Source organism: Lottia gigantea (assembly GCF_000327385.1).
Source record: "Lottia gigantea unplaced genomic scaffold LOTGIsca_118, whole genome shotgun sequence".
Lineage (NCBI taxonomy): Eukaryota > Metazoa > Mollusca > Gastropoda > Lottiidae > Lottia > Lottia gigantea.
In genome coordinates, this window is record NW_008707180.1 from 127905 (window position 1) to 148165 (window position 20261).

The 20261-nt window shown below is 30.8% G+C and overlaps 1 protein-coding gene across 1 annotated transcript; it reads left to right on the forward strand.

Moving 5' to 3' along the window:
• Positions 1–249: 249 nt before the first annotated feature.
• LOTGIDRAFT_137775 (hypothetical protein) lies at positions 250–19944 on the forward strand (the record flags this gene model as incomplete). The annotated part of the gene is made up of 15 exons (XM_009047848.1): positions 250–497; positions 4340–4463; positions 4612–4795; positions 13267–13486; positions 13635–13764; positions 14088–14222; positions 14613–14675; positions 15257–15388; positions 15816–15979; positions 17374–17500; positions 17866–18029; positions 18440–18560; positions 18865–19038; positions 19286–19396; positions 19762–19944. The coding sequence occupies 15 exons, from the start codon at positions 250–252 to the stop codon at positions 19942–19944; spliced, it is 2280 nt and encodes a 759-aa protein (XP_009046096.1).
• Positions 19945–20261: the final 317 nt, after the last annotated feature.

Below are 20261 nucleotides of genomic sequence, written 5' to 3' on the forward strand. Positions count from 1 at the left end.
TAATAGAACTGTGCAAAATGGAATGGGAATCCTACCAATTGCTTAAGTATTTGATGAATTTATTGAAAGTAAATTAGATAAAAATCAAGCTTTCATCATGTGATAATAAATGTTTGTAATGAAATAGAAGCAAATGATTGATTGATTAAATAACAGTAAGCCATTTTTGAATTCAAATGTGCAATAGTGACATTCTCTGCTATCACAAGATTTGTGTTATCAAAATAAACTAGTGTGGCATTACAATAAATGTACTGTTGTTTTTTTTCAGAACCTGTATCTCCAGCCTTTGCACCAACAACATTAAAGTTTCCTAAACACATCCATTGTGATGTTGATGATAAACTAAATAAACTAGCAGAGAAGATTTTTACACGTAGTCAAATTGGTCCTAATCATACACATAATGAAATCTCAGCTCCCTATGAGGTCCTTCAATATCCTATAGAAGAAGAGGCTGACAGATCTTATTTTGAGAAGAAATATCATACACAGGGGTATGTATTATTTTGATAATTCATAGTATAAACTTATCATTTTAGTGACTATAACATAATGTGGCATTATTTTCTGAAAGGGTTACAGAAAACTAGAACTAAGTGACAAGTATCCAGCTGCTAAAATTGAAGTTAATATGCTCAGCATTTATATTTTAGTTAAGTTTATACGACCCATCAAAATATTTCTGTTGAGTTTATGTGCAGATAAAAGTATTTCAGTTGAGTTGAAGTGTCACGTCACATGATAATATTTCAGTTGAGTTTATGTGTCAGATCAAAATATTTCAGCTAAGTTTATGTGTCAGATCAAATTACATTAGTTGAAATCATTTGTTCTAATAAAAATATTTCAATTGAGTTTATGTGTTAGATCAAAATCTTTCAATTGAGTTTATGTGTTAGATCAAAATCTTTCAATTGAGTTTATGTGTTAGATCAAAATCTTTCAATTGAGTTTATGTGTCAGATCAGGGTATTTCACTTGAGTCATGTGTCAGATCAAAATATTCAATTGAATTTATGTGTCAGATCAAAGTATCTCAATGGAGTTTATGTGTCAATCAAAATATTTCAATTGAGTTTATGTGTCAATCAAAATATTTCAATTGAGTTTATGTGTAAGATCAAAATATTTCAATTGAGTTTATGTGTAAGATCATTGAAGTATTTCACTTGAGTTTATGTGTCAGATCAGAGTATTTCACTTGAGTTATCGATATGTGTCAGATCAAAATATTTCAATTGAATTTATGTGACAGATCAAAGCATATCAATTGAATTTATGTGACAGATCAAAGCATATCAATTGAGTTTATGTGTCAATCAAAATATTTCAATTTAGTTTATGTGTAAGATCAAAATATTTCAATTGAGTTTATGTGTCAATCAAAATATTTCAATTGAGTTTATGTGTCAATCAAAATATTTCAATTTAGTTTATGTGTTAGATCAAAATATTTCAATTGAGTTTATGTGTAAGATCAAAATATTTCAATTGAGTTTATGTGTCAATCAAAATATTTCAATTGAGTTTATGTGTCAATCAAAATATTTCAATTGAGGTTATGTGTCAATCAAAATATTTCAATTTAGTTTATGTGTAAGATCAAAATATTTCAATTGAGTTTATGTGTTAGATCAAAGTATTTCAATTGAGTTTATGTGTAAGATCAAAATATTTCAATTGAGTTTATGTGTCAATCAAAATATTTCAATTTAGTTTATGTGTTAGATCAAAATATTTCAATTGAGTTTATGTGTAAGATCAAAATATTTCAATTGAGTTTATGTGTCAATCAAAATATTTCAATTGAGTTTATGTGTCAATCAAAATATTTCAATTGAGGTTATGTGTCAATCAAAATATTTCAATTTAGTTTATGTGTAAGATCAAAATATTTCAATTGAGTTTATGTGTTAGATCAAAGTATTTCAATTGAGTTTATGTGTAAGATCAAAATATTTCAATTGAGTTTATGTGTAAGATCAAAATATTTCAATTGAGTTTATGTGTAAGATCAAAATATTTCAATTGAGTTTATGTGTCAGATCAAAGTATTTCAATTGAGTTTATGTGTAAGATCAAAATATTTCAATTGTGTTTATGTGTCAGATCAAAATATTTCAATTGAGTTTTTGTGTCAGATCAAAGTATTTCAGTTGAGGTTATGTGTCACATAATAATATTTCAATTGAGTTTATGTGTAAGATCAAAATATTTCAATTTAGTTTATGTGTAAGATCAAAATATTTCAATTGAGTTTATGTGTTAGATCAAAATATTTCAATTGAGTTTTTGTGTCAGATCAAAGTATTTCAGTTGAGGTTATGTGTCACATAATAATATTTCAGTTGAGTTTATGTGTTAGATCAAAATATTTCAATTGAGTTTTTGTGTCAGATCAAAGTATTTCAGTTGAGGTTATGTGTCACATAATAATATTTCAGTTGAGTTTATGTGTAAGATCAGTATGGTATTTCAATTGATTTATATGTATAATATCAAAATGAATGAATAAAGTTCTCTGTAAGAGATTTAAAATAAAATTGATGCTATCCTGAGGGAATATGATAATCAGGTTATTATTTGTACATTATATATAAATAATGAAATTATTGAATTATTAGACTATAAATAGATACTGGTAATCAATATTCTGACAGTATTCTAGTCGTTATCTACATGTAATAAATAGGCTGCCCGGCAGGTGTGATGAAATCACAAACTGACAAACTCGCAATGTATAAGCTTACTGCACCACCGCAAATTCATTTGACATAAATTTAAACTTTTTTTTAGTCTTGTAGGAATAATTAAATGTTACTTTTACAGGTATATAGTCATTAATACATTTGTTTTACCACATTCTGATAGAACCCAGTTTCAGTTTTGAAATCAAAATAAAATGGACAATGGCATCACTACAGCTGTAAATAAGAATTTAAACAATGTTGTGGAAGTAATAACTGTCTAAACTTCCCTGGTACTGGTACTGGTACTGGTACTAGTACTGGTTTGTAATGTTTTGGCTGAAATAAAGGAGAACTGGGTGTTGCACATCAAATATAGGACTTAGTTCAGCATCTACATCAAAACAATATGAACTTGGCTATCTAAATTAAGGTTTACCATCTTTGACACTTAATAGTGTTATAATTACTAAGGAAAGGGTACAGACTAATACACTATGCTCATATGATGCTATTTGTCACCAGAATTAAATGATCTCTCTCAGCTGGTAAAGCTTGTATATTGTACAACTAAATATATAAACTGTATCCAATTTTAATGTCATTGATGATCTGTAATTTTTATGGTAGTGCATGAAAAACTAGAACTGTAAAAATTAAGAATTATAGGCTTGCTATAAGCTGACTCTTATTTTAAAGCTACTATCCTACAAACTCTTAAAATACATAATACCACGTTTCTACTCAAAAAAACAAGAAAAGCTAAATACCTGTTTATTGTTACTTTAATTTTTATCTTTTCTTAACATTCATCATCAATATCTGAATTCAATAAAAAAAATTGTAGAAAATGGGGAAAAATACTAGATTTTCTCTCCATAGAGACTGTCTTTTATGTTTCTTAATTAGAATGTAATGATTTTTTCTGATACTGGGATTTATTGGAAGTTTTTGTCTTGTGATATATGAGGTAAATAATGGCTGTGATTTGTTAGTAATAAAGATGTATAATGCTGAGATTTTGAGAAGTTAAATGTGGTGGTAAGATGAAATGTTGTATTTGATGTTGTGTTTATTTGTGTAAAAGGGTTTACGTCTGCTGTTTATTGGTATTAAGGTCGTACAGACTATTACTAATGACTGATCTGAAACATGTTAAGACACAGAATATCATGTAGAGAAATTTTTCTTTTATTTGGGCCTGTTGTCAGAATCCTACAATACTATCAACTCTGATTGGTTCCAAGGGGAAGTTGCAGTGGTTAACCAATCAGATTTCAGTAAGTTAACTAGATGGTAACTTCTGATCATATGTCAAAATTTTCAAACTAGTGTAAGTGGTATACTTTTTTTTTTGCAAGCTTAGTTAATATACTTTTGAGGTTCACATTGCATGAACTTCATAGACTTCAACTTGCATGACAATCAGTCCCAGAGATGTTTATCTTTCATAATATAATATCAAAAACTAGCTTTTGTAATGATGATTTTATATTTGAGGCATTGAGAGGGCAGCAAGATAAAATAGATCTGGATATCACTAGGAGAAGATATTAATATTTGATTTATGGTATGATTTGATACATCTTGTTTTTCAGGAGTCAAAGTGGAGCAGGATTACTGTCTCCCACTCCCTCACCAGTGGATAGAGATAACAGTCTCAAGTCTAGTATAGGACATATTGATGCTGCTTATGACAGTGTTGAAGATGAAGAGGCAGAATTTCTCACTGCCTTTCAAAGAATTGCCATTAATGGTAATGAAATTAGTGGAGTAAGTATTTACCAACTCTTGTTAACTGTTTCAAACATAAGCTTAGGCACTGTAGTCAATACTTTCTGTTAAAGGGCAGGTAGAAGGAGGTAACATTTGGGCACAAATTTCCAAAGGTTCTACAATCTTTTGTTTTTTTTGGTGTCAGGTACCACTTAATGATCTTGAAGAAGCTTCCAAGAGTTTGGTGAAAGCCTTGATGATAAGAGAGAAGTATATGGCTGTTTCAAACCAATATTTCCCTAAAGTAACAGCTCGATTCTTACAAAGTCTAGAAGAGAAGGCTGAATTTAATAAAGTCAATTATATTGGAGAGAAAAAGAGTATCTTAGGTAAGTGACCTTATTTTATGTTTTACTAGCTTGTTGGAAACATCTTGAAGTTGCTGAATGACAAAAAAGAAATTTATGTTATTTTCTGTTTTTTTTAACACAATGTACTTTTTTCTATGCCATTATTTATTTCATTATTAGTGCGATTATTTTTATTTATGTTTTCTTGGGTAAATTCTTTAAATCATATGTAAGAAACATCTCTGAAGGGGAGCTGAAAATAGTAAAGGGGGATGAAAAATTTATCAAAGGGAGTTGAACAATTTGTTAAAGAGAGTTGAATAATTTGTCAAAGGGAGTTGAATAATTTATCAAAGGGGGCCCCGATAAGGAACACTGAAACACAACTTGAAACCCATTTTTAAAACATTTTTCATTCCTATCAATTAACTTCATTAATGTGATTTATTTCCATCCTTTTATTTTTAGGTATTATATTTTATATTTATTTTTTTCTTGAAAGTCTGATCACAGTGTTTTTTATCTGCAGTATCTGTAAAGATATGTTTTATTTAATCTTAAAGGGACAAATTGTCTAATCTTTACAAGGTGATAGAATTCAATTAGCATAAAGAAAAGAAATGTAATAATGAAAATGCGATTTCAGTTTGACTTCACTCAATCTCAATCTGAAGTTTTTATTATGTGGTCAGACTTTGTTTTTGTTATTCTGTTATTTTGTGATTGTTATTTTTATTTCTCAGTTGGGAAAGACAGTGGACAGGAGGGTGTTATGTATTACGACATGCGTCAAGGTGATCTTTCTTAGTCAAACTGTGTGCCTTACTAATATCACATTAACCAAACATGGCTGAGGGTCAGGGCTGTTTGGGTTGTTTTGTTTGAAAAGCACTATTTATAACACTGTTACAAAGACCTATTTCTTACAAATCTTGCATGACAGTTTATACTTTGCAAACAGCTCTTATACAGAAAAACTGATTGGATGAGTTTGAATTTGAAGGTGTTTAGTCAATGAGTATCAAAGTTGTGTATATTGTGACTTTAGCTAGAAATAAAACAAAAGTTGGAAAATGCGACTGTATCTCTCAATTTTAAATTCTTCTAAATCTGATGTGAAATTTGCAATTGTAAGGGTATGGGTAATGCATAAAGCAATTAATAAACAAAAAAAGTCATGTTTGGTTAGTGTGCCATATTTGTGTGGTATTTTTTATGATTTTTAACGACCCTGTGTTCTCTGACAAGTTAATCACAATCATTTCATGCTTCATTTATTTAACTAGAGTTAAATTTTTGGTTGGTAGATGACAAGTTAACGTTCGCTTCCAGCGGATGCTGATATCGCAAACTAGTTAAATTTTTGGGGAAAGCCCACTTTATTAATTACTTGCTAAAAATGATACTACCCTGTGAAAGCCATCACTAAAGTGACAAAATTCAAAATATATCTATACCAGTGCTTTTTTTATAATTTAGTTCTATTTGAAATGAATTTGATATAAGAATCATCTGTTTGGGCAATTTTTTAAATCTTTCTTCTATGAAACATAGTCATATCACCTTTTAAACAGTAATCCACATAAAAAGTAACAAAATATTTTGAAGGCTTAGTATTTACGATGCTCAATAGTAACAGATCCTGCAACATGTTATTGTATTATTACAAGAGCAGTCTATTTTATTAAAACTGACTGTGACCATTACTGATAAAACTACCTAAAATGCAGATCTAAAGTGCTGGGTTAAAGTTTAAAATAGAATATGTTCACTAGTATCTTTGCTTGCCATATATACAATTATTTAATGAATAATTTTAATTTGATATGATGAAGTAAGAGAACAGTTGTTCATTACATCATAATGTAGCTCCAGTAATATTTCCCTTACAATGCAGCCTCTTACAGATGTTGTCCTTCATGAATGAGTATGTATTGGGTTCCCTGGTTTATTTGATTAAGGGTTAATGATCCTGCTCCATATTTTATACCCAGATTTTCCCGTTCCTTGTTGTAAAACATAGCATGCACCATGGATTGGAAATGGTTTGGTTTTATTTTAGCATTGCTTCTAGAAAGCCTATATAAGCTTTTTAAGTAATTTATAAGAAGCTCTTTTGAAAATTATGACATGAAATGGTTTGCGTGTAATGGTGGCTTAAAATACTGATTGTTAGACCATTATCCAAGGTCTCTTATAATAGTGGATATAAAAGGGACTAATATGTTCATCATAGGTCAACTGAAAAAAAGTATCTTTACTTTCAGCAAGGGTCTTTATATATTTTTGGATAGGTTAGTTCTGAAAAGAACTGCATGACCTGCATATGAAGAATATTTCTACATAAAAAATATTTGCAATAGAACAATTTCAGTCTACTAAATGTTCTTTTTAGGACTTTGATCTCATCACACCCAAATTTTTGACAATGATTTAAAAGTTAACTATTCAAGTAGACTACCTTTCAGGTGAAGTATATTTGCTCTAATGAAATATAATATTATAAATAATAGATACTATCATTAGCCTAATATTTACAATATGTGTTCAGGTATCTCATATTATCCTAACTTAAAGTAGAAATCCTTGAATATTGTGGCTAACAAAAATTATGGCTAATTTGTTGATGAACTTTGCTATGTGCACATAGAGTTGAAACTGAGAAAGGAAACTGCTAGTTTGCTTTAGAATATTCTGATCATTTTAATGGTTGATACATTATGTCATGGTCTTTGAATTATCCTGACCTATAGATATTCTTTAGTGTACAATTTTCTATAGAAAAAAATCATGAGCTCAGATACAGGTCAAAATTAATTCTGTATAGGTATGGTATTTCTTTTGAGCATTGGTGTGAATATATGTGAAGTATGGGATATCCTCTTTAAGTATGAGATAAAAGCCAATAAATTATGAATGGTAAGTCACGGTTTATGGGTTAAATTGTTAACTCTATACTAGCCAAATAATTATTAGCTTTGCATTATTTAAGGTCTAAACGTTGTCATCATAACTAGGTCATGATTTTTTAGTTCATGATCTTATGATATTGAGTATACTAGTTGGAGAAACTCTGACCCTACCTACAGGCTATGACAGATGATTTTGACTGACACTGGTTTACAGTGCAGGCAGATTTTATGTGGCAGAAACTGTTTAGAAAGTATACTTTAAAACCATGCTGGTATACTCTCTCAATCATCCATTGATTTCCCAGTGTGCCTTCCATAGTGAAATAGTGATATATCATTGTCAGAAGGTTCAAACAAAGAAATATTTCTGATGCTGTAGTCTGCTTACTATTGTATGGGTAGACAAGTCAGATCAGGTGTGTTTTAGGGTAACAACAGTAATCTTTCAAAATGAAAATTTTTTAAGCATTTTCAGACAAATATTTTCTTAAATATTTGTGTTCAATACTTATTTTTATAAATATGGTACACTCCATTATATAAATTTAATTTAACATTATAATTGTATTAAATGTTAAATTTCTAATTGCAATAAAGTTACATGTATCAAGAATGAACAACATAACCTTGCTCGAGGTCAAATGTACAATATCCATAATTGTAAGCAGGCTTAATCTAATCCACAGTTCAGGTGTGTCTGTACAGTGGCTTAGGAAGGGTATTAATACCCTAGTGAATTCCTTGACTTAGATATTTGAAATTAACAGTAATTATTAAGATATAATAAAGATGGGCAACGCCATGCAGGGTGCAATGAGGGAGATTTGGCTAGGATAGCAGCATTAGTCTGCTCTTTTCGATTTCCGACTGTCGAGGAATCTTTAAAGTACACATCCTGTAGCTCACAGGGCCTTGGTTTATTTTCCCATTGGAACGACTTTTACCATGCCAGCCTCTCTTACCTGCATCACTGACAGGGGGAACCATGTTAAAAAAATCTGAAGGTTTTGTCTCGACCTATGTCAGGAATGAACCCTGGGCCTTCAGGTTAGCTAGCAAACATCTAACTCACTGAGCCACCGTGGCTCCCTTTAAGATTAGAGAACCTTACACAACATGGTGACCTGTCCTCATTATATCTGTCTTGGACTATGACATTCTGCCAATTATTACCTGCAACCATATTTGTATAGTGACCTCATAAGGCATGTAAGTTTTAGTAGAATTGCAAGAACCACAGACATCAGAATGGAAAAAGGAATTGTGCAAGTTAATGCTATCAGTGTCCCCGATACAGATACAAAATTTAAAAAACTTCTTTACATTCACTATGTTTTTAAATACTTTCAATTGGATGTTAAAATGTTGGTATATATAAATATTAGACAGAAGTGTCTTTTGGTACACTTGTTTGTGAATTTTAAAAGAAGTGTAATGTTCAATTTCGAAGTGATAAAACAAATAATTTACTCCAATTTTGACATATATGTAAGTCGTTCACCTAATTCTTGATAAAATTCCGTCCATGTTACAATATTCTTACAATTAGGTTAACGACTTACATACATCAAAATTGAAGTAAATCCTTATGAATACTAACCAGTTGTGACAATTTTGTTTCTTCTATGAATTAAATAATTTATTACATTTAGTTTCACACCCATTCATTCCCAATTATTTAAAAATAAATGATAATTCTTACACGTGTGATATTTCAAAGTGTTGATTTTGGAAAAATGAAAATATTTTCTTTGATAATTTTCATAAATATATATCTAAATGTAAACTTTTGGGGTTTGCATGAACGATTATAATTTGTTTTATCATTTAGAACTTAAAAATCACAATTCTTTTTAAAATTCACCATCAGGTGCACCAAAATCAAATTTCCGTCCATGTTACATTAAAATTTGTAAATACATTATATTTTTGAGTATATTTTTTTTCCTAGGTGAAATGTTATCTTTTAATAATTATTTTTAGTTTTATGAATTGTTGATAATAAAGAAATATACATTTTTTTGAAGAGAACTCCAATTTCATTTTTTATTATCATCAGCATTATTTTCACCTCATATCAAAGAATTAGCCATATGAAACAATAATTTATTACAGGTCAAATGATCAGGACTGTTAATTTGAGTTTATTTGCCAGTCATGTGATTACGTTTTTCATTTTGAGGTTCAAAACGATTACAGTTATTGTAACAAACAAGTTTGTTTGACCATCTAGTAGATATTTATATAAGATCTAGTCTGGTTTTGCTGACATTGTAAGTTACCTAGGTAAGATATCTAAAAGTAGCTAAGGTTGAATATAAAACCTGTAAAACATATGTTATGTTACTAGATTTATCATCAAGGTCTTGAACTCACTCACTATTAATAGTTTTATTATCTCTAGGTTCATTGCACTACTCTTAACTTCTTCCAGGTATATCTGTCAGTGTGGCTAATAGGTTTAAATATTACAGCAACTTTTAGATTAAGATATTAAGCTTAGATTAAGATATTACTGCAACTTTAAGGTTTAAATGTCAATACAACTATAGGTTCAAAAATTTGTTTGTTTCTTAACCTTGTCATGTTATTTTCAAAATGATTGCTGATTCACCCTAGTTCCTACCATACCTTTCAAAATCTTACTTGTGACAAATTACCACAATTTTAACAAAATTAAGTAACTTTTAGAGATGAAGCTTAAGGCTGTTTTTGAAAATCTGCTAAATTTCATCTCACAGCAATAAACTTTGCATTTCAAGCCTGCTATTGAGACCCTACCATGTTATTATTACCATATTATTCAACCAGTAACCCTATTTACATTCAGAATAAACCTTACTTCCCTCCGTCCACACAACCCCTGATTCCTCATATCTTATCCTGAATCCCAGAATTAAAATACTGATTAATCATTTCAGGAAATGGAAGTTTTAATGTTAGCATTGAAGGTGAATCATTCTTTTAAAACTTGATTCTAGTTATCACTCATCATTATTATTGTAGTTCTTGCTTATTGTAGCTTTCTACTAAAACCCACAATTCTCAAGTAATACCAGAGGGACTATTATATAACAGATCCTAAGTGCTTTAGCCAGACATGCTATTTCAGCGTGCACAAATGGACAACAATGCTTTTCCCCTTACATTATTATAACTAAGACTTTTTTATATTTAAATGGCAGAGCTATCATAGGAGCTGGCATAGACACTATAAAAACACATGTTGATTCATTTGAATAATGTATTGTTGCGCCAGTTTGAAAAGCGGTTTGGATCAGCTGGTCATTGTCAGAGGATGTAGTTTTTAATATTAAGTAAGTTTATACTTACTGTCTTTGCCACAAGGATTTGTTTGTTCGAAATCTGTATCCTGTATATCAATATTGCATAATTTGGACAAAAAGAAATTCAAACTCATTTACTTTGCTTTATTGGTATAAGAACTATATTGGCATCAGTACAATGACTGAATCAAACAGACCCGATACCAGAGATTATAACCATGCAGCGCCATGACCAGTAGGACAATATGATACAACAAACTTAAGTAGATTAGCACTTTCACACTGGCAAATAAAAATCCACATGTACAATAAGATTGACAATAATTTGGCATGATGTAGTTTCATCTATGATATTATTAAAGAGTAGTTTTAGATTATTCCTTGTTGAAAATTAGAAAAAAAATATTTACACTAACTCATTTATTCATAACACTCATACACTCCTAATTTTATGTCAAAGTTCACCATCACTTTAAAATGAACATGATGGACAATGAAGTGCACATAAGTAATTGTGGACTGAACCACTCTGTTCTGTTAGGCTGACATGGTTTTTTGTCCAGAGCATAGAATTAAATTTTTTTATTGGAATGTAATTTTCTTAATTTTAAGGCTTTTTAAATAAAATATATATATGAAGAATAGCTGATAATGAAAGATATGGGCTCAGATTTTCAATCTGGCCTGTCCATTGATTTGATTAATTGCAGCTAAACTATTGAAATGTTACTAGATTAACCCATTGAACCTCTCATATCACAAATTTTAGAATGTAAACTTTTTATATAAACTAATGTTGTCCCTAATTTGTTTAAATTACTTAAATCCCTGTAATTTACAAATAAATTGAATTATTTACATATTTAAACTAAAACTAGTTAGCTATTTTCAATTTGTATATATTCTTTTATATTTATGTACAAATTCAAACATGCTAGCTATTTTCAAATTACATTTCCTGTACGAAATAATTTTATTCTGCTTGTATGTGGGTGTACCCTGAATTTAGAAATGGTGTGAGATAGAGAATTAATTTTGAAGTTGGAATGTTATTGTGACATGTTTTGAAAAGGTGTGTGGAATATTTGGCATGCCCTGTTTTATTAACAAATTCTGAATATTGATATTTATAAAATTGTATTAAATTGGCATCAATGTTATATTACATATGTCAATAAAATTGTTGGCATATATATATATTGATACGTTTTTGTTGAAAATTATCACCATTATCGTACTTAGTTAAAAAATTGTTATGTTCCCCACTTCTCTCTAGTAAGCTCACTACTGATCCCCAACAGTCTTCAGTAATAGAGACAGAAAATGTCCTGAATCATTCAGAAAATGTGACCAAAAAGCTTGCTTTATCCCTAAATAATGTACACATGTAATGTTCTACATGTCAGTATATTGCTAGCCCTGCTTACCCTCCTGTTAAGGTACTCAAAAGATGTTTTCTAGCCTATGTATTTGTATTTTGGATACTTATATTATAGATAATTTGACTTGTGTAGTTTTTGTGTGATCATTGATAATTTGAAATGCTGCTTTTTTAAGTTTCCCAATATACATGTAAAGGCTAAAAAATATCTTCTGGATCACTTTTACCTACAACTTACAACTCCTTATAACCTGACAATTTTGATTTTTAAATTCATAACAGGTTTTGTGATATTTAGATATTGAATGTTTACTTGCTAGTGCCAGTGATCCTCATCTGAAAATATAAATTCTAAGAATACAGTCATATTTACATGTAAAAGTGATTTGATAAAATTAATGATGTTTTGTTTTATATTAATGTGTGATTTAACAGACTAATTTTAATTAATATATGTTTTCTCTTTAAAATAATTCATTACCGGTACTCAAACTTTGTAGAAATTGGCAGGAATTCATTTTAGCTTCCCACTAGATCTTTACTTTCTAAGCCCATTGTTATCAACTCTTAAGAGAATTTTTCACAGATGTTGGTTAGCTTGAGTCATGACATATTCTTAATCTTTATAATCATTCAGAATTAAACCCATCCCACTTATGATTTGAAAGAAATTTTACTTTTCTAACACCTTGTATTTTTGGTGTCCTGAATCATCAGTGACTTCCAATCCCAACTACTGCCTAAATACCATTTATATTATGTTGATTCACCCACTAATTCAGTGAAACTGAAATCATGGACTCACCACCATGAAATAATTTTATGAGCTGCTCTTTGAGACAAATGTCATGTCATTATGTAACTATTTCATTGTGCCCAATATTAAATACTATTAAACAAACTAGCAGACAATATTTCTCTGTTTTTCAGATCATCCAATTCATGCTCCACCTACAGCTGGGGATCCTTTTAATGTTCCACTACAGGAGAGCGTTCACTGCTCTCTAAAAATGAAACAAGGAATAGTATATGTTTATAAAGATGAAGAAAACTTGATGGAAAATAAACCAATTGACTTCCCCTATGTTGATTTGAAATCTTTCCTAGCAGACCAAAATCTCATGTATGCCTTTATTAGTGATGGGCCTTTGTAAGTTACAATAATTTTTAAGTTATGAATGTTTTTTTTAGGACATTGTTTGTCAATTTAACTATGATGGTTTTTCAACTTGGCTGAACTTAAGTTCTAAGCTGATCATCAGTAAGCCTATGTCTTCAATTTAAACTTTTATTTTCAGGAAATCTTTCTGTTACCGACGTCTTTCTTTTCTTTCTGCCAAATTTCAACTTCATTTGTTACTTAATGAGTTGAAGGAATCCGCTCTACAAAAAACAGTACCTCATAGAGATTTCTATAATATCAGGAAGGTAAATTCTTGTTCTTTAAACATATTCTAAATCAAATGCAAGCTCATTTTACAGTAGAAAGAAATGACAGGTAACAGTCAATTCTCATAAAGAGTATTTACAGTACAACTTGTGTTAATTCAATTGAGTGTTGAAAATACTATGGCTTTTAATTCACTAGTAAAAAAACTCAAACTCATTCTTTTTACTTAAAAAAGAAAACGAAACAAACCGATCCATGTGAGCCCAAGGGAAATTGTTTTCCTAATAATTGTTAACTAATAGGGCACATAGCAAATAACAACATAACTTGTCATGAACAAAGGGAAATGGTTCTATTTCAGGTAGACACTCATGTCCATGCCTCATCCTGTATGAATCAGAAACATTTATTAAGATTTATCAAAAAGAAGATGAAGATGGAACCCAATGTTAAAGTTTGTAAAACTAAAGACGGTAAAGAAATGACATTACAAGAGGTAAGATGTCTTCTGTTGTCAAACTATTAACATTTCTTTAAGTTATAATATTTCTAATAATCCCTTAATTATTTTTGTGTATATCTTTTAGCTATCTGTAGCAATATAATAAGAATGAATATTCAATGATTTGTGCTTTTACTCTTACTAGTGGTTGCAATAGACAAAACAGTTTTGATGGATTCCAATTGAAACTGAAATATGGTTCAATGGAAATCAGATTTAAGCAGGTGGATCTGTCATGAGATTGCCATAACACAATAAAATAAAACAATGTTTCTATTGAGAGATGGCCATATGTTAAGGTTACAGGGCTTTATTTACCTGAGAATCCTGAAGATATTTTCTATGAGCATACAATGAAAGTTAATTCTTTGTCATGTTTTCTAGGTGTTCCAATCATTTAATATGTCAACATATGAACTGAGTGTGGATGTTTTAGATGTTCATGCAGTAAGTTCTATTTTATATCAGATTTTGAGTCCTTTTTTCATCAAAATGTTTGTAAAACAAGTTGTATGCTAAAAAAATAATTATATATATGATTGAAGAAAATGTCATAATTTATTTGCATTATATTTGAATGAATTGGAGAAATGAAATTGATTTTGTTATGGTTTGTTGTTAGGCTTTATGCAATTTAACAAACATAAAGCTGTGTTTCCTTTAGTACGGATCCGGTGCGGATCCAGTCCAGATCAGGTCCGGGTGCGGACAAGGCACACGGCAGGTTGTGTTTCCTTATGCGGTTATTCATGCGGAAGGCTTCTCTTTTCGACATGGCACCGATATTGTCACATGTCGAAGAAAGAGCGAACTTTGGAATTCCTTTACCTATTTTTAGCTTTGTTACGTGCGGGCTGCCCAAACTGTGTTTCCATATGTGTGTTTCAGGACACGGTTTTTGCTGTATCCGCATCAGGACCAGATCTGTACTAAAGGAAACGCAGCTTTAATCATTATTTGATTACACTAGTGTACATGTTATGATGTAACAGTATTTTCACTTATTGTTATCACCTTATTCATTTTAGGATCGTAATACGTTTCACAGATTTGATAAGTTCAATGCTAAATATAATCCAATTGGTGAGAGCAGGTTACGTGAAATATTTATTAAAACTGATAATTTCATTGAAGGCAGATATTTTGCTCATATACTCAAGGTATGTGGTAATGTGTTAACACAATTAGCATTTTTCCCAAGTCTGATAATAGCTTTGTTTAGCTTGGACTAGTTGATCTATATTTGTCATTCATATGTTGACAAGCATGTGTATTGACAAAAGTATACGTAAAGACACATTACAAGTAGAGAAAACTTGTGTTCATATCTCGAGCATGCAAGCCTCTTACAGTGATCTTAAGGTATCCCCATTCATAGAGATAGCAATAGTCTTTCAGTTTACTCATAAAATGACAATGAATAATAAAACACTATACACGTTCTGTTGTCCACATGGTTATTGATGTGTATAGCTGAACAAATGTAAAAACAGACTCACTTTATAATCAGCTCCACTGGGCAATGATTGTATTGCTCAGCTCTTCTTCTCAAGATTTTTTAAAGTTATTTTCTATTTGGTAATACAGGAAGTAATGAGTGATTTAGAAGAAAGTAAATATCAGAATGCTGAGTATCGTTTGTCCATATATGGTCGTAGTCGAGATGAATGGGATAAACTAGCCAATTGGGCAGCCAATCATAAGGTTTACAGTGATAATGTTAGATGGTTAATACAAATACCTCGTCTATAGTAAGTATAATCAGTTTGTGTCTATTTGAAAGAAAATCCATCATGATGGCACAAAAATATTCCACTTTGGAGAGTCTTTGTACTGTCGCATTCGTGTTCCACAAATTTTTCATTTTTATACGCCCACATTTAAGATGGGCGTATATTGTAGTCCGTCCATCCGTTCACATTTGGCTCATGCTCACTCTACAGGCTACAGTTCTTTATGGATTCTTTTGATTTTTATTTTGTATGTCAATGTTGTTATGAAGATGATCCCTATTGATTTTCGTGATGATCGGATAATTTTTCACCAAAATATCGTGTCTGACCTGACGTTTTACTCTATTAGCTATATTGTGCAACTCGTGCTCACTCTACAGGCTACAATTCTTTACAGATTCTTTTGATTTTTATACGCCCACACGTAACATGGGCGTATATTGTAATCACCCCGTGGGTCCGTCCGTCCACATTTGGCTCGTGCTCACTCTACAGGCTACAGTTCTTTATGGATTCTTTTGATTTTTATTGTGTGTGTCAATGTCATTATGAAGATGATCCCTATCGATTTTCATGATGATCGGATAATTTTTCACCGAAATATCGTGTCTGACCTGATGTTTACTCTATTAGCTATATTGTGCAACTCGTGCTCACTCTACAGGCTTCAATTTTTTACAGATTCTTTTGATTTTTATTTTGTGTGTCAATGTCATTATGAAGATGATCCCTATTGATTTTCGTGATGATCGGATAATTTTTCACCGAAATATCGTGTCTGACTTGACGTTTTTCTCTATTAGCTATATTGTGCAACTCGTGCTCACTCTATAGGCTACAATTCTTTACAGATTCTTTTGATTTTTATTTTGTATGTCTATGTCGTTATGAAGATGATCCCTATTGATTTTCATGATGATCTATCGATTTTCATGATGATCGGATAATTTTTCACCGAAATATCGTGTCTGACCTGATGTTTACTCTATTAGCTATATTGTGCAACTCGTGCTCACTCTACAGGCTACAATTCTTTACAGATTCTTTTGATTTTTATTTTGTATGTCAATGTCATTATGAAGATGATCCCTATCGATTTTCGCGATGATCGGATAATATTTCACCGAAATATCGTGTCTGACTTGATGTTTCACTCTTTTAGCTATATTGTGCAACCCTGTAGTCACTAAAGACTGTTTAATAATTTCTGACAGCTGCCTATGTTACCTTGCCTGGCAAGCTATCTTTACTCATACAAATCAAGTCTAAATTTTGGAAAGTAGGCCTGCAATTCCAGAAATTATTGTCCTGATGAGGGTCTAAGGATTTTGTGATCAAGGGTAAGAATGTTATTCTGGTAGTGTATAATTTGCAGTTATGATTTAGCTAATATTGAATATTTTGTATTTCAGTGATGTCTATAAGAGTAATAAATTAGTGACATGTTTTCAAGATTTATTAGAGAATCTATTTTTACCATTATTTGAAGTTACCAATGATCCTAGCTCTCACCCAGAACTACATTCATTCTTACAACATGTAAGTTGGCATTTTACATACACCATTCATTTATCTACAACTAGTATGTATACAAAAATGAAGCTTCACAGAGCAAGAGATTTTTTTCTCAATTTAATCATCACTGATATCATTATGACCCAATATATACCGTCGTGATACTAAGGGAGATCAACTATACTGATGGTATTGTGCTATGATGATTCAACAATATATTGTAGTGTAACTGTAAATCATGATTTCAGAAAAGATACATCTATGTTAATACATAGGGAAAAAATGTAGATTATAATGTTAATATATTGTTAATTTTCCAAAAAGTGAACAAGTTTCTTGAATATTAAATATTATAGCTCTCTGTAAATAATTAATATTGTTTATAACAGATTAGTGGGTTTGATTCAGTAGATGACGAGTCTAAGTCTGAACATATACAATTTGATGCTGCATCACCTCAACCTGAAGACTGGACTAATGACACTAACCCACCTTACACTTACTATTTATATTATATGTACGCAAACATTACTGTACTTAATCATTTTCGAAGGTAGGTACTTTATCATCTTTCTCTGCTCAACTTACTTGATAAATGATGATATGAACAATTTTGGTTTTGGGAGCTTGTGTTAACTGAAAATACCTGATTGTGACTTGCCTGGATTAATTTGTAATGATTCTTTGAATCAACCATGGCTTTGGCCTATGTTTCAGGTATTAAATTCAGAACAGCTAGCTTGGATAGTGTTTTCAATATATTGAGACCTATGGGCAAACTAAGGAACCTTTTTTAACAGCAGCGAGAAGTTGACTCATCTTTTCATTCGAAGCTTATCTTGCGCTGCAGAAGGTACATTACGTACTATGTGAATTGTTTGGTATTTCATAACTATGTACGTGTGAATTATTAGTATGTCAAAAATGTGACTTGATCATAAAACGATTTCTTCTACATTGTAGGGAGAGAGGATTTTCAACATTTACTCTACGACCTCACTGTGGTGAAGCTGGTAATGTCACACATTTAGTAGCTGGTTTTATGTTAGCAGAGAGTATCTCACATGGTCTAGTTTTACGCAAGGTAGGTAATCCTGAATAATTCTTGAACTCATGCACGTCATGTTGGTATTTTATAAACTATTGTGAGCTCTGCTAGAGGTATTATGAAAAGATATGATAAACCTAGTAGAAAATTGGCATTAGGTGTTCCTGAAGTTTCAATCCATCCTCCATTCCTTTCAAACTTTTGAAGAAAAAAAATTGTATAAAAATGAGTTTTTGAAGTCTTTTGATGTCTTTTACATTTCTACTACGTAGTTACTATTTCTTTAATAAATCTTGATTGGATATCTTTGTTCTTCAAAAGACATTTATTTTGTTTGTAGGTTCCAGTGTTACAGTACCTATATTATTTAGCTAAAGTTGGTATTGCTATGTCTCCACTGAGTAACAATTCTTTATTTTTGAATTATCAACGTAATCCTTTACCTGAATATTTTGCTCGAGGATTAAATGTCTCTCTGTCTACAGATGATCCAATGCAGTTCCATTTCACAAAGGTGAGTTTTATAGCTATTCAGTATAACTGTCACTCAATCGAAAATTCTGAATTAAATCTATATACTATGAAAGCATTCATGTTGTTGCTGTCTAGTATTGTTAATCTGAAACAAGACCTTGTAATGTGTAAAAAGCTGGTTTTTTAAATGGGATGTTATATTTTCCACCTCAAGCAAAGGAATATGATAAAAGTTTTTGTGAATTCCATGTTATATTTTGTGCTAATACTCTGTATATTTGTTATAGGAACCTTTAATGGAAGAGTACAGTATAGCAGTACAGGTATGGAAGTTTAGTAGCTGTGATATGTGTGAGATAGCTATGAATAGTGTTCTACAAAGTGGCTTTGATCATGCTGTAAGTATGGCTTGATTTCTGCCAATAACGTGAGGTATATGTCTCTGACTGTCTGCTCTGGGTGTTAATTTGTTTACAAAAGGAAAAAAGCATTCACATTTCACTACTGGGTAGAATAGAATACCAAGGAAAATGATTAGCATTGTGACAAAAAAGTTTAGAACCTATGACCAATATCTTGACTTAAAATAGCAAATGACTAAGTTACAGTAAAAAAAAAAAGATATAAATTACTGAACAAATATACTATCGGTTTTAAAAATCATATTCACATTTACAGTGTAGCTAAAGGTGGTTCCATAACAGAATGTATATTTCATATAATATTGCTTTTATTTCACTCAACAGCATTATGTATTTTACAGGTGAAGCAGCATTGGTTAGGACCAAACTACACAAAAGAAGGCGTGGCAGGAAATGATACTACACGAACCAATATACCAGATGTCCGAGCAGCTTATCGCTATGAAACTTTGGTAGAGGAACTCCAGAGTATCTGCCTAGGAGCCAAATCATTTGATTATGAACACACAAAGAAAGAATCTTAAACTCTTAACACTACACAATCAAATACACATTTGAAAACTCCTAACCATACTTGTGATAAGCTTTATATCATTATATTATCTGAAATCTAAAGTTATAGTCTCAGTTAATACTCAAGTCAGGTGGCTTGCTGAGAAGATCATTTGCAGACAACTTATCTTTGCTTTTATATATATACTTTGCGAGAAGGTTTAGAAGTTTTAAATTAGAGATATCACAGGTATATGTGCTGATATTCTATTTATAAAAGCGATTTTTAAAGCTGGAGTTTTGGGGTTCCAATGAACAATAAGTTTTTTCTGGTTTATTGTATAGATGA